Genomic DNA, 13,989 nt, shown 5'->3' on the forward strand with positions numbered 1-13,989 from the left:
TAGTTCGCAAAGTCGTACATTTCTTGTCAGATCGAAACATTAAAACGAAGAGGGAATTCGTAACTGGTGTCGATTTAAAACACTCCCTTCGATCGTGTTTTAATTTATCGCCACTCGTTTAATTATATTCTTTTTCGCACTTGTTACCTACAAGGGCTACAACTACAAGGTAACATGATATAGGTACCTACAACGTAATGTAAGTATACCTACTATTTCCTTAAAGTTATTACCAACCTTAACTTAAAAACAATCTTTTCAGATGGTGTTTTTTTTACGCACTAGTGCGAGAAGTGGTTCATTATATGCCAGGTCAAAACTTCGGAGGGCCATCTGTATTGAAAAAGGTCGTTCGATACACGTGCGAAGAGGAAACTCGTAACTCGTGTCGATTTAAAACACTCCCTTCGGTCGTGTTTTAATCTATCGCCACTCGTTTCGAACTTCCTCTTTTTCGCACTTGTATCTAAATGTATATACTATTTCAGTGCAGATGGTGTTTTTTTTTACGCACTAGTGCGAGAAGTGGTTCATTATATGCCAGGTCGAAACTTCGGAGTGTCATCTGTACTGAAAAAACGTCGTACGATACACGTGCGAAAAGGAAATTCGTAATTCGTGTCGATTTAAAACAGTCCTTCGGTCGTGTTTTAATTTATCGCCACCATTTTCGAACTTCAATTTTTCATTGCATGTATCGAGAAAAATGTATATTGTGCTGATTTTCTCTCGTGTAGGAGTTGGCAACATAAGAATAATTTGTAAGATATATTTTTGAAGATGTAAGAAAGAGGACAATAAAAGTTAAGGAATTTAATCGTTTTCATTTCAATAATATATTCTACTTTTCATATAACTTTATATTTTGCTGTTAGGTACTTAGGGCCGGTTGCATCAAATCTGTCACCGTTAATGCGTTTTCACATTATGCGATCCGATATCGGATGTAGGACCGATGTCCGATAACTCATACATTTAAGCCGCCATCTTTGATTTTTAACCGCCTTCCAAATCTCAAGGGAAGGGGATCTCAATTCGTCTGTATTTTTTTTTATGTTTGTTCCTCGATATCTCCGTCGTTACTGGACCGATTTTGAATTTTTTTTTATATGCATACAGATTGGTCTCATTTTTCTCAGAACCCAGTTCTGATGATGGGATCCTGGAGAAATCGAGGGAACTCCTCAAATCTGAAAGGCATATACATATGGTGATTTTTGTGTTTTTAAAGGAACAGCATGCATTTACGTACGGAACAGTGACACATTTGATGATGCAGTGGAACCTTATAGTGACTTTGATGATGGTCAGAATAGAACTCAGAACCTCAAATCTGAACGGCACACTTATAGTGACTTTGGTATTTTTATAAGAACAGCATGCACATACGTCCAGAACAGTGACATTTGGTGCAGTGGAACTGCTGATGAAGAGTGAGCCGCCCGTGGTTAGAGTTCCGTTCTGATAATCATTCTCATCTGTAGATAAGCACTTCAGAATCATCCAAATTTCAAAATTGGTCCAGAAATGACGGAGATATCGAATAATAAACATTAAAAAATATACAGACGAATTGATAACATAATCCAACATTTGAATTATTTATCATGTCGCAGAATAGCGATATAATAACCAACCGTATTTCAATTAATTATTTGAATATGTCTCAAAAAGAAGGCGGTTTTTTTTTTAATATTGCTATTGAAATCCTTCCTACACCCGATATCGGAAAATAATGTGAAAACGCACTTAAAGCGTTCATTAAATTTTATTGTATGGGAAGTTCCTACGTCTGCTGCGTGACGATGATGTGTTTATCAAATGTGGTTAGATGCAAGTGATGCAACTGGCCCATAAAATCTCAAAGAGGGTAGGTAGGTACTACTAAGCTAAATTATGAAGCTCAAAGAGTTGTGAATCTGGAAACCATAGCCCAAAGGAGCAAGTAGTACTAGTAAGTCATGTAAATTATGGAGCGGCAGCTATAAACATGGTGCGCCTAGAAAATTATTCAGAATGGCGATGGATGGCGTTATCTATGTAAATGATTGGGAATTTAGGACCAAATGGGGCAAAAAATATAAGCTGATAGTACGAACAGTGTTAATCTTGAGTGTAACGTCGAATAGGAAACTCATTGTTGAGTAGGTACCTAATATTACATAAATTTTAAATGACCGCGGCTTACATAACATCCGTTTTGAGTCATCTGTGCTTTAGGCAATACTATTTTGCTTTGGGCTCTTCGTGAGCCGTTTGTGCCATTGTGCAACCCATACGGAAAAAGCAGCTTCACGAATGAATTTCTGTTTGTACATATAAGTTGAATAATTTATAATAACAATTCTATTGTAAACAGATGCAACTGATCAAATTACAAATTATCGTTTTCGAACGGAAACTACTGTCACTATGTCAGTGAACTGTCACTGTCAAGTCAAAATACCTAAAGCGATGCGTTCACAAAGCTTGTTATTGTTTCTCAGTTTTGTATAATAATGGTCTCTATGATTTATTAATACTGCCCGATTGCTGACTGAAATTAAATATTTATAAAGAAATATTTGATTTTTCTGACTTTGGAACCAAAAATACAATACTGATAAGGCTGCTAGCTTGTTGCTAGTTAAAAAGTTTATTATTGCGCTTCGGTTTGTTTAACACAAACGTTCCTCGTAAATGCGCTATTGGCATTGTAGCATGATTGATTTTTATCCTGATTTCACTCTGAAGTTCCCAGCTGTTTAGCTGCAATATCTGCATTGCGCCTGCCTGAACTGAATGCACTTGTAAAAAAAATTCGGGAACCAGGCCCCTGGATTTCAGTCATCATGTCGGCCGCCGTAGACGAAAGGTGTGTAATGTTTGAGATATCGTGTTGTCGGGATCTTGGTTGGAAAAAAATGATTTTACGCGTTTTTCGGTGTGATTTCAGGGTTACAGATGAAGTGGAGGCTTTGGAAGCTATTTTAATGGATGATGTGGTTATAAAAACGGTGGATGACGTGCCCCATATGATTGAAACAGTGGTGCATCCGTCGACGGGGGATGACACCGACCAGCAGTATGTTTGTGTGACCCTGGAGGTTAAGTTGACTCCAGACTACCCCGACAGCAGCCCCGAGGTGACCCTACGCAATCCCCGAGGCCTGGACGATGTTCTGTTGAACACAATTAATTCACAAATCAAAGAAAAGTTGATTGATTGTCTGGGGCAGCCTGTTGTGTTTGAGCTCATTGAGGTATATAATTGTTTTCTAAATGTATCTGAACTAAGATGCAATGATCAACTCTTGAATACTTGTTAAAACATTTTCTATTTACTATTAGACTTGTCTCATTTTCTGATTAATGTTGCTTAGCGATTGTTTATATTTATTAGCCTTCCTAATTACCATCAAATCTAAACTTATGGCTGATAGGGCCTTAGATATACGTTTGTACCTTAATATGATTATGATATAGGTACATTACCTGTCTGTAAACATTTTAAATGTAACAATCACTTCAAGTAGTTTTTGTTTTTACCACCTAGAGTTTTTTTTTCATTATTATTGAAATAGGTAGAATCAAAATTCCAACAACTCAAAATTGTGTATGCCACTCCAAGAGTTACAGTATGATTTACACATTCCTATATGGATCCAAGTCATAGGTATTGAATTTTTATAAGCAATAATCATATTACATACCAATATGAATTTAATTTAACTATAATGTAGTTTATATTATTATGTAGTTTTTTTACTGATGGGTAGCACATTGTAACTGCTGAATTTCTTATATTATGACTTATGCAGACGGAGCTTTCGAAATCACTGTGAACTTATCTTGGTTCAACACTAGTATGCACAACATAACCTTATTGAGTTACTGTACTGTAAGATGGTCCAATATTTATTTCTAAATTCCAGCTAATTCGTGAGAACCTAACAGAGAGTAACCTCCCGAGCGGTCAGTGCGTAATCTGCCTGTACGACTTCATTGAAGGGGATGTGTTCATCAAGACACAGTGCTACCACTACTTCCACAGCCACTGCCTGGCCAGCCACCTCATCGCTGGCCGGAAATATTATCAGGAGGAACTGGAGAAGCTGCCGAATTGGCAGCAGATGCAAGCACCACCGTATCAGGTAATTTGGTCAATGCAAGCAAACAAATATTTGAATTATTACACTTTGAATACTTACTTATTCATATGTTATATTGTAGTACCTACACTGTTCCATATGATATCAGTTTACCAATTTAGGAAAGTACAATTAACTACAAAATTAATGGCATAAAATACAACAATATACCGAGATTAAATACCTTGTCAAATACTTTAAATATTATTGGTTCATATGTATTTTACGTTTTTAAATAAACTCTAGGACCTTTAATTGTAACAAGCAATACATATTTTGTTATAAAATGTTAACAGCAAACATGCCCAGTATGCCGTTGTGCAGTATCCTGTGATGTAGAGACCCTCAAGAAAGCACCAGCACCCGTGGAATCCATCACTGCCCCACCATTCTGCCTTACAGCTGAATTAAAGGTATTATTTATTACTAGCTTTTACCCGCGGCTTCGCCCGCGTAATAAAAGTATTCTTATTGAAACGTTTACAAAAAATAAGATTTTCATTTGGATCCGTAGGTTTCTTTGTAGGTACATCTGTCCGCGATTATTTCGATTAAGGTAAAGCGGGGCAATTCTCGACTGGGGGGGCATTGTAACTGATCTATTTGCTGTACGGTCAGCCAAGAAAGTGGTTTACCACTTTTCGACTCTATTGATTGAAAAGTGATAAACCACTTTTTTGGCTGACTGTACCTTACACATATTACTATTGTTTTAAATTAAATTCTTGCAATGATTGTAGAATTGTTACACAGCGACCACAGCTTAGGTAGTAGGTACGAATATGTATGTATTTTACCTATATAAATATTTATACTGGGGAAACTTCATACAACCCACATAGCCAGTATCTCGACGCTATGGTCGGTAGAGTAAAAAGTACTTCCTTGCATTATCGCTTACAATTTTTTCCATTTTGCTTATACTTACTGCAAACGTAAACATATAAAAGGCAAGCAAACAACGATCTTCTTACAGCACATTGAATGTAATAGTTATTACGGATGCAGGATACTCGCCAATGCCTACTTAATCCCTTCCCACTGAGCCGCCTGCATTTTACACTGCCTAGATATCGATTGCCGACCGATTATTCCGACCCCAATCCCTATTCGTATCCCCGTCCCTATCTCTATCCTTGTCCCCGTCCCGTCCCTGTCCCCGTCCCTCCCCTATCCCTATCCCCGTCCCCGTCCCCTATTCCTATCCCTATTTCTATCCCTATCCCTATCTATCCCTATCTCTAGCCCCATCCCCATCCCTATCCCCACCCCTATCCCCACCCCTACCCCTACCCCTACCCCTACCCCTACCCCTACCCCTATCCCTTCCCTATCCCTATCCCTGTCCCTGTCCCTGTCCCTGTCCCTGTCCCTGTCCCTGTCCCTGTCCCTGTCCCTGTCCCTGTCCCTATCCCTATCCCGATCCCTATCCCTATCCCTATCTCTATCCCTATCCCTTCCCTATCCCCATCCCTTCCCTATTCCTATCCCTATCCCTATCACGTTCCTGTCCCTGTCCCTGTCCCTGACCTTGTCCCTGTCCCTGTCCCTGTACCTGTACCTGGCCCTGTCCCTGTCCCTGTCCCGGTCCTTGCCCCTGTCAAATTATCATGCTAGGAGGTGAACTTTGAAAAATCCTTTCTTAGTGCTCCTCTAAGAAACTTCCATGTCAATTTGAAATCTCTTGAACCAGAAGTAAAGATAAAAACTAAACCTATACTTATGGCTATTTTGGATATTTTAACCCCATTGCACAACAACAGGGGAGAAAATTTCTTTTGCACCTCATTAGATTTTAAAATCGTTGTATTTATCGTGATCAGCGACCCGATAAACCATAAAAACGATACCCATATTGTGTTTTTAACTTTACCCCCTTTGCACCCCTTTAGGGGTCAAATTTTCAAAAAAACCTGAAACATGTATTTAGTCATATGTCTTTAGGAGTCCTCCTGTGAAGTTTCGAATAAAATAGTCAAACTAATCTTGTTTCCCCATACAAACTTAGAACCCCCCATTTCACCCTTTTAAAAGGAGAATTTTGAAAAATCCTTTCTTAGTGCTCCTCTACGCCATATAAGGAACCTATGTGCCAAATTTGAAATCTCTAGGACCAGCGGTTTCGGCTGTGTGTTGATATGTCAGTTAGTCAGTCAGTCAGTTTCTTCTTTTATATATTTTTGATATTTAAACCCCATTGCACTACAACAGGGGAGAAGGTATTTCACTTCCGCCTCGTTAGATTTTAAAAGCGTTGTATTTATCGTGGTCAGCGACCCGATTAGTCATAAAAACGATATCCATATTGTTTTTTTGACTTTATCACCCCCTTTTCACCCTTTTAGGGGTTAAATTTTCAAAAAACCTGAAACACGTCTTTAGTCATATGTCGTAAGGAATCTTCCTGTGAAGTTTCGAATAAAATAGTCAAACTAATCTTGTTTCCCCATACAAACTTTGAATCCCCATTTGACCCCCTTAGGAGGCGAATTTTGAAAAATCCTTTCTTAGTGCTCCTCAACACTATATAAGGAACCTACGTGCTAAATTTGACATCTCTAGGTCTAGCGGTTTCGGCTGTGCGTTGATATGTCAGTCAGTCAGTCAATATCTTCTTTTATATATTTTTTTGATATTGAAACCCCATTGCACCACAACAGGGGAGAAGGTATTTCACTTCCGCCTCGTTAGATTTTAAAAACGTTGTATTTATCATGATCAGCGACCCGATAAACCATAAAAACGATACCCATATTGATATTTTGACTTTATCACCCCCTTTTCACCCTTTTAGGGGTTAAATTTTCAAAAAACCTGATACACGTATTCAGTCATATGTCTTAAGGAATCTTCCTGTGAAGTTTCGAATAAAATAGTCAAACTAATCTTGTTTCCCCATACAAACTTTGAACCCCCATTTGACCCCCTTAGGAGGTGAATTTTGGAAAATCCTTTCTTAGTGCTCCTCTACACTATATAAGGAACCTACGTGCCAAATCTGAAAGCTCTAGGACCAGCGGTTTCGGCTGTGCGTTGATATGTCAGTCAGTCAGTCAGTCAGTCAGTCAGTCAGTCAGTCAGCTTCTTCTTTTATATATTTAGAAGATTATTTGCTAATGCACAGGCAGCTTAAAGCTGATACGTGCACGTCAATGTCCTGAATGTAAATGTAAATTTTGCGGAATAGGTACCTATCAAAACCTTGATTATATTTTGAAATTTTATTAAGCATGAAAATGTAACTTAGGTAACTTGTAGATTCAGTGATAGCCAAAATAGTTACCATATCAGAAAGTTAAGTGCTTGTTTTAATGTGTTTTTATTTAGTAGTGGATTTCCGCAATATACTCTAACCAAGCTCTGAACTTGATAAATGAAAAAAAAAAATTTAATGTGGCAGCAAAAATAGATAAGATCCATATTATCTGCCCTCTATGACAAAGAAGCGTTGATCTGACTGTGATCTTTGTGTTGAAAAGTTTAAATGTCACCCAAACTAATTATGCATTCTAATACGCTACAACTCTTCTATTTGTTACAGGCATTGCAATTGAAGATGGCGGCGCTCCTAGCCGCTCAGGCCGCCAAAGGAGGTGTTGTGGGCGACGGCCCCGACGGCCCACCACCGCTCACCATCACCAGCCCCGCCAACAGCGATAGCGTATGTTCTATATCCTTCTCATTCTGTCTATATTATGTTCGAGCCCTGCAAAATATGACGTACGATGATATAGAAAATTTACTTATGGTCGTAAAATATACCTATTGAATATTGTAATAGTTCGAAACCTACTAAAATAAGTCTTGTGTTTATTTACTTATAAGTTTTATTTAAGTGAATAATTAAAAATAAATCACCAATTTAGTCCACCCTCTGCCTGAAACACAGGAACTATCCTAGCTCAGGCATTTGTATAAAACATCTCTTATATGTATAACAATTCTTAGTCTTTAAGAACAATCACTGTACAATTATGTTTTTATTAATAAATTATTTGTATTTGTATATTAAAAGTTAAAGCCAGCTGCAGAAATAACTAAACCCAAACAAGATTATGTGCAGAGACCGCTAACTATTCATCCAATCTGCAAGCTTCTCAAATCGTTTTGCAAAAAAGTCAAGTAACTCATTGTTTATCTCTTAAGAAGCCAAACTGGTTTGCGATCTCTTTTTTGGCTCAAAATTCAAGAAAATCTGTGTGGTGTATTGTCAACTGGTTTTGTATGCGTTTTGTTCAATTTCAACACACATTTGAATCTTCTACTTTTGTTGACTATTTAAATTTTATTGGAGGGAATGTGATCGGCTGTCCAGATGCTGTGGCGAAATAGCTATTAGACTAGCTGACCAGGCCTCGTAGCCGAATGGCATTTCTCCGACGCCAAACGAAAGCGATACGCCGCTGGCTCTGTCGCGCCAATACGCAAGCGCGATAGAGATAGATATCTACTAGCGCTTCGTTTCGTGAGCGTTTCGTGAGCGATTGTGCCATTCGGCTAGCCACCCTGATTTCAATTAATTTCGTTTGAGTATTTTAATGTTAATGCTTTTCAGGAGGCGAGCAACGGCTCAGCGAGCGCCGCGCCTGACGCGAAACCTGCCTCACCCGGCGCCGCACAAAATGGCCACGGCAATGCTTCGCAGTCCGAGCCCGCCTGTCGCCCGCCCTACAGGTACGAATTACAACTAAGCCTCCGTCACACATAAAGCATTTTGATAGCGTAGCGTTAGTTCCCGCCGGCGTCCGTTGGGCGCAACGCCAGCGTTCGTCCGGCGCACCGCAATCATTGCGCTCCGCTAACGCTCCGTCTACGTTCTCAGAACGCGCAGGTGTGTAGCCGAGCTTTTACTGCATGATTATAATTATTAGACATCCTCACTGATTTTACAAATCGTTGATAAGAAAGTCAAATATCAACTTTTGACAATTTAAGTTACGAGGCCCCGTCGTCGGCTGGTTACGATGCATTCCTCGGCCGTTCTTAAGCATACCAAGATGTGAAGATTTTATAGTGGCTCTACTGTGGTTGGTGTTTGCGACAGACACTAAACATACACCCAGCGTCAAAAAAATCGCACCTCAATCGGTTCCGTTCAAGCGGTTATAACCCTTAAGGAAAAGTATGACTATGTGACCTTCTTTGAAAGGTAATCTATCGGTCTATTGGAAAATCCCATAAAATTCATGACATTTTACACAAAAATGAAAATTTTCAGGAAAAAGGAACCAACGTGCATTTAGGTTAATATTAAAAAAATATATCAAACAATAAAATCAACAAATATCGAAAACAATGACTTAAAACTAAACTTAAACCTAGTGTTTCCTCCCCCTGGCCCTTCGTGTAGCTTCCAGGCGATCAGTTATGGACCTGATCAGTGTTACGATCCGTTTTTGAGGAATGTTGTCCCACTCCTCAATAACTGCGGCTTCCAGCTCGTTGAGGGTGGCTGGAGCCGGATTCCGCGACCAAACAAGCCGTGTTAACTCATCCCAGAGATGTTCGTGGGGTTCAGGTCGGGGCTCGTTGTTGGTCACTCCATTACGGTGCATTCCCACCTCATGCAAGGAGTCCCGCACTATCAAGGCAGTATGGCAACGGGCGTTGACGTGCATAAATTGGAAGTCGGGTCCAACAAACTCAGCGTACGGGACCACACATTCATCTAAAATCTCCATAATGTAACTGCCAGCAGTTAAGGACCCCTCAAAACGACCACAGCCAGTGCGGGAAACGCAGACGAGATCCGTTTTGCCGTCGATAGGAATGCCGCCCCAGAACATGGACGAGCCGCAGACTGGTGTAAACTGCTCTCCTTGACTCCTGTACACCCTTTTGCATCTGTCGTTGGTGTAAATGGACCCCCTCGTCTCGTTGGGGAACAGAACTTTCCTCCATTGCTGCAACGTCCAATCCTCGTGCAATAGGGAAAATTGCCTTCTGGCAATTCGATGCTCTGGCTTCAATTGGGGGCCCCAGCCAGCTCTTCGGGGTAACATTTCCTTCTCCCGCAATCTTCTTCTGATCGTGGAGACACTTACTACAGTCCTTCGAGCTGTGCTAAGTAGTATCTGCAGCTCAGCAGCGATAAGAAAGCGATTCCGCAAAGAGGCCGATACAATGTACCGGTCGTCTCTAACGGTGGTGCAGCGTCTTCTCCCAGATCCTTGCCTCCTGATGTAGCCACTGGTCTCCAGGAACCGCAGCAAGACTTGTGGCACCCGGAAACGGCTTATGCTTAGGCTTTCAGCAACTTGCTACTGCCGTAGTCCATTTAGGAGCAGTGCCTCCACTTGAGCTGCTTTTTCTGGTGTTGTACCCGAATTCTAAAGGCTTTTTCTTTCTGCAGGTGGTCAGTAGGGTCCTCGGTGACCTTTGGAGTGCAAAAGATCCATATGACACCTTTACACCTCCTTTTAAACCCGTCTAGGGTAGCACACCTAGAGACCCATTAAAATCGCATCAATACCCTTTTTCTTTTCAAACCACCGTAGATTGGAGATTATTGTTTTTAAGAAAGGTGTACACCTTTTTTCTTAAAGGGCTTTAATTGTACTTTAAAATGATACCAATATTGATAGGTAAAAGTCAAAAAGATTAGCGCTATATTTGCTTAAAAAAAATTTGCGCGAGGTGCGATTTTTTTTTGACGCCAAGTGTATATATGCCATAGAACACAAACACGGCATCTTTAATCTTTATGCTTGGCGGATGTGCTAGTTTGTCGACCATTCTTTTGACACCAAGAAAAAACGGGAAAACTTTTCTCACGTGTACTCCTAACCTAACCTTAACGGCCCAGCCACGACATCGGTCTAAGCGCGACAGCGGTGAGCGGCAGCCATACGTGCGAATGAAAAGTCCCATCGCTGTGTCTCGTTCCAATGTATGGCCGCCGCTCACCGCTGTCGCGCTTAGATCAATGTCGTGGCTGAGCCATAGGAAAACCTTTAACATCTCGTTGTTGTGGCAGGGGCTTCAACCGGCGCGGCAGGCCGGGGCGCACGGCGCGCGGGGGCGGCGGCGGGGGCGGCGGGGAGGGCGCGGGCGCGGCGCGCGGTGACGCCCGCCGCCCCGCCCCGCCCGCCGCCTCGCCTAGCTACCCGTCGCCGCAGCTGTCCGCCGGAGACACACCCACCGTGCCGCTTCTGCCCCGGTAACCTACACTTTCCTTTGCGACTGTGATCCTTCGGCCGCGAGTACTCGGTACGTCTGCTCCGCCCCGGTGAGATGCCCTTTTGTTTTCATCTGTGATCTGACAGCCGGTAACCGTTGGTACTTTGTCAACTTTTCGATCTCGAGCGTGAATACTTTCTCTGTGAGTTCCAAATATGTTTTCTGTAGGTACTCTTTCTTTTGCAAATGTGATCTGTCGACGGCAAATAATTGGTACTGTGTTAGCTCGCCCGACTATGTCTGTCAAAGATGCCTTTTCTGTTGTCCTATATTTACTTTCTGTTGTAAACTTGAGCCTTCAGCCGTGAACACTTGGTACTTTATCAGAGTGCTCGAGTGCTGTAGACGGTACCTTTGTTGTCCAGTAATATTCAATTTAATTTGCACATGTAACCTATCGAGCGGTTTATACTCTGTGAACGTACCCGGTCTGAGAATATGCTCGAGTGATTTATGTAAATTATACGTTTCTACGATCAACATGAAATCTAATTCCCTTTGTGTAGCTGACATATCGAACCGTGCATCTAACAGTAGTTTTAACCATCACAAAATTGTTTTAATTTTGTCACGAACAAATTGCGACTGTGTATTTGTAAAGTTTAGACATTTTGGCTGTGATATAAACGTTTCTCGGGAAATTATTTATAAATTAATTTTCGCCTTTATTTATAAGACATTAATGTTTAATTTGCATGGTATTCGGCAGCAGCAAAAGAAAACCGATGTAAAATTCGAACTCAAAAGTTTAGAATACATTTTCATTACAACGGATGTATTACAGATGTATGTCAATTTTAACCTTATTTCCAACGAATTACGGTTGTATTTTGATAGTACAGTAAGCAAATCACATAGTGTTCGTCTGTCACATAGTATTATTTTTTACAAAAGCATAGACCAGACTTATCAGTACATTAAAAACACGAATCAAAACGCACTGTCGAACAGCTTAGTTATTTTATGTAAAATCAATCAAAAACATGTCTTTAATTCAATGTTTCCGGGTGTTTTAGGTAAGAGTGAGACTGAAATGTACATAATTTGGACTGAGAGTGCTGACTCGAGTCTTCTATTAGGTGCTAGATTTGCCAAATTGAATGTTACATTCGTATTGAAGTTAAAAATATCAGTGCCAATTTTTTCCAATACAGGGTCCCATTTTCCTCTAACCGATTTCAAAAGTCGGCCCACGTACCTCTCGAGACTGATTTATTGTTACCCACATATATGTGTAAATGTTTTTATTGTTATAGTTTTAGTGTTAACTCTATTATATTTGGACCAATATCCCTTTCAAGCAAAGTGTTGTGCGATTTATATTATTGTGCCCAGTTGGAAACCAGCGGGCCTAGCACACTGGCGTGATATAGCGTCGGTATACGTTCCTTTCGTTCTTACAAAAAGGACTGACGCGATTAGCCACATCACACGACCGTGCTTGCCCGCTCGATCATAAAACTAAAAGTTCTAAGTACATATTTTTAATGGTATCTACACCTACAGCATATCAAATTCAATAGATTATGTAATTAAATCTATTTATTATGCTCATTGCTTTTCTATGTCTTGAAGTCAGGGTCCCAAGAAATTTTTTATTCCTTTTTGATTTATAGAACCCTAATTGAAAGTGTCCGTTTTACCTAATTACATTTTTTCTAAACAGAAACGCACTAATTTTTTAATTTCAATTTTTATTTATTTTTTAAGCTTCCATCTACGCTGTTCTTTAGCAATACGAAGTAATATTCAATTTGACAGATAAACAAAGGTTCAGTAAAACGGTTAGGTGCGGTTATCCCAATAAAGATTTGATAGATCACAAGCAGGGCCCGTAACTTTTATGCCGATGACAACAATTTGACGTCACGCTACATATAGGATGATTCAAATAGTTCTATTGTAATAATTAATCATTATTCATTAATCAATTTAATCTTTTACAAATGACTTCAGAAGTAAGCTATTCATACGTGGAATAATTAATACAAACTCGATACGTGAAACGAAAAGGAAACAATTTGTTTTGTTTTTATAATTGATTGAAATATGGTACAAAACTATTCAATAAAATGTATGTATAAAAAATAAACAAATAATTTAATTTACTTTTCAAGTATCAAGTATAGGTATTAATTATTTCACGTATGGGTAGATTAGTTTCGAAGTCATGATTAAAATGATTTATGAATAATGATTAATCTATATCTATATACATATATAAAATGCTAACGCTAATGTACGTATGTCCGGGGTTTTCTCTATCACTATCAATTCCAATCAACCCCTGTTGGGGTGGTAAATACGCCTTGGTCTCTAGATGAAAGTAAGGGAGTTTGGTCGCGGTGGGTGGAAGTGGGTGGCTGTGGGTGGCGAAAATGTTAAAAAATATATATCTGTCCTTCTTCTGTACTGTACATCTCTACTTCTGTATCACGCAATATAATTTTAAATGTGTCACGCAATATAAAAAATGTGGGTAAGTGCATCTGTACTTATATATCTGTACTTCTGGAAAGTTCTAAAAATTTCTGAAATGATCTAGAAAAGTCCAGAATTTGTGTAAATGTTTCAATCGATATGGAATGTTCTAGAAAGTTCTAGATACTTCTGGAAAGTTCTAATATTTTCTAGAATAATCTAGAACGTTCCAAAATCTGCAAAACTGAATGTAGTTGAC

General features: G+C 39.7%; 1 protein-coding gene across 1 annotated transcript; it reads left to right on the forward strand.

Annotated features, from left to right (window-relative positions):
• The first annotated feature begins 2,687 nt into the window (after positions 1–2,687).
• Positions 2,688–8,838, forward strand: LOC125230340 (E3 ubiquitin-protein ligase RNF25). Its single transcript, XM_048135472.1, has 6 exons — positions 2,688–2,854; positions 2,936–3,242; positions 3,915–4,133; positions 4,427–4,543; positions 7,672–7,791; positions 8,686–8,838. The coding sequence occupies exons 1-6, from the start codon at positions 2,832–2,834 to the stop codon at positions 8,836–8,838; spliced, it is 939 nt and encodes a 312-aa protein (XP_047991429.1). The 5' UTR covers positions 2,688–2,831.
• Positions 8,839–13,989: the final 5,151 nt, after the last annotated feature.

Source organism: Leguminivora glycinivorella, chromosome 10 (assembly GCF_023078275.1).
Source record: "Leguminivora glycinivorella isolate SPB_JAAS2020 chromosome 10, LegGlyc_1.1, whole genome shotgun sequence".
Lineage (NCBI taxonomy): Eukaryota > Metazoa > Arthropoda > Insecta > Lepidoptera > Tortricidae > Leguminivora > Leguminivora glycinivorella.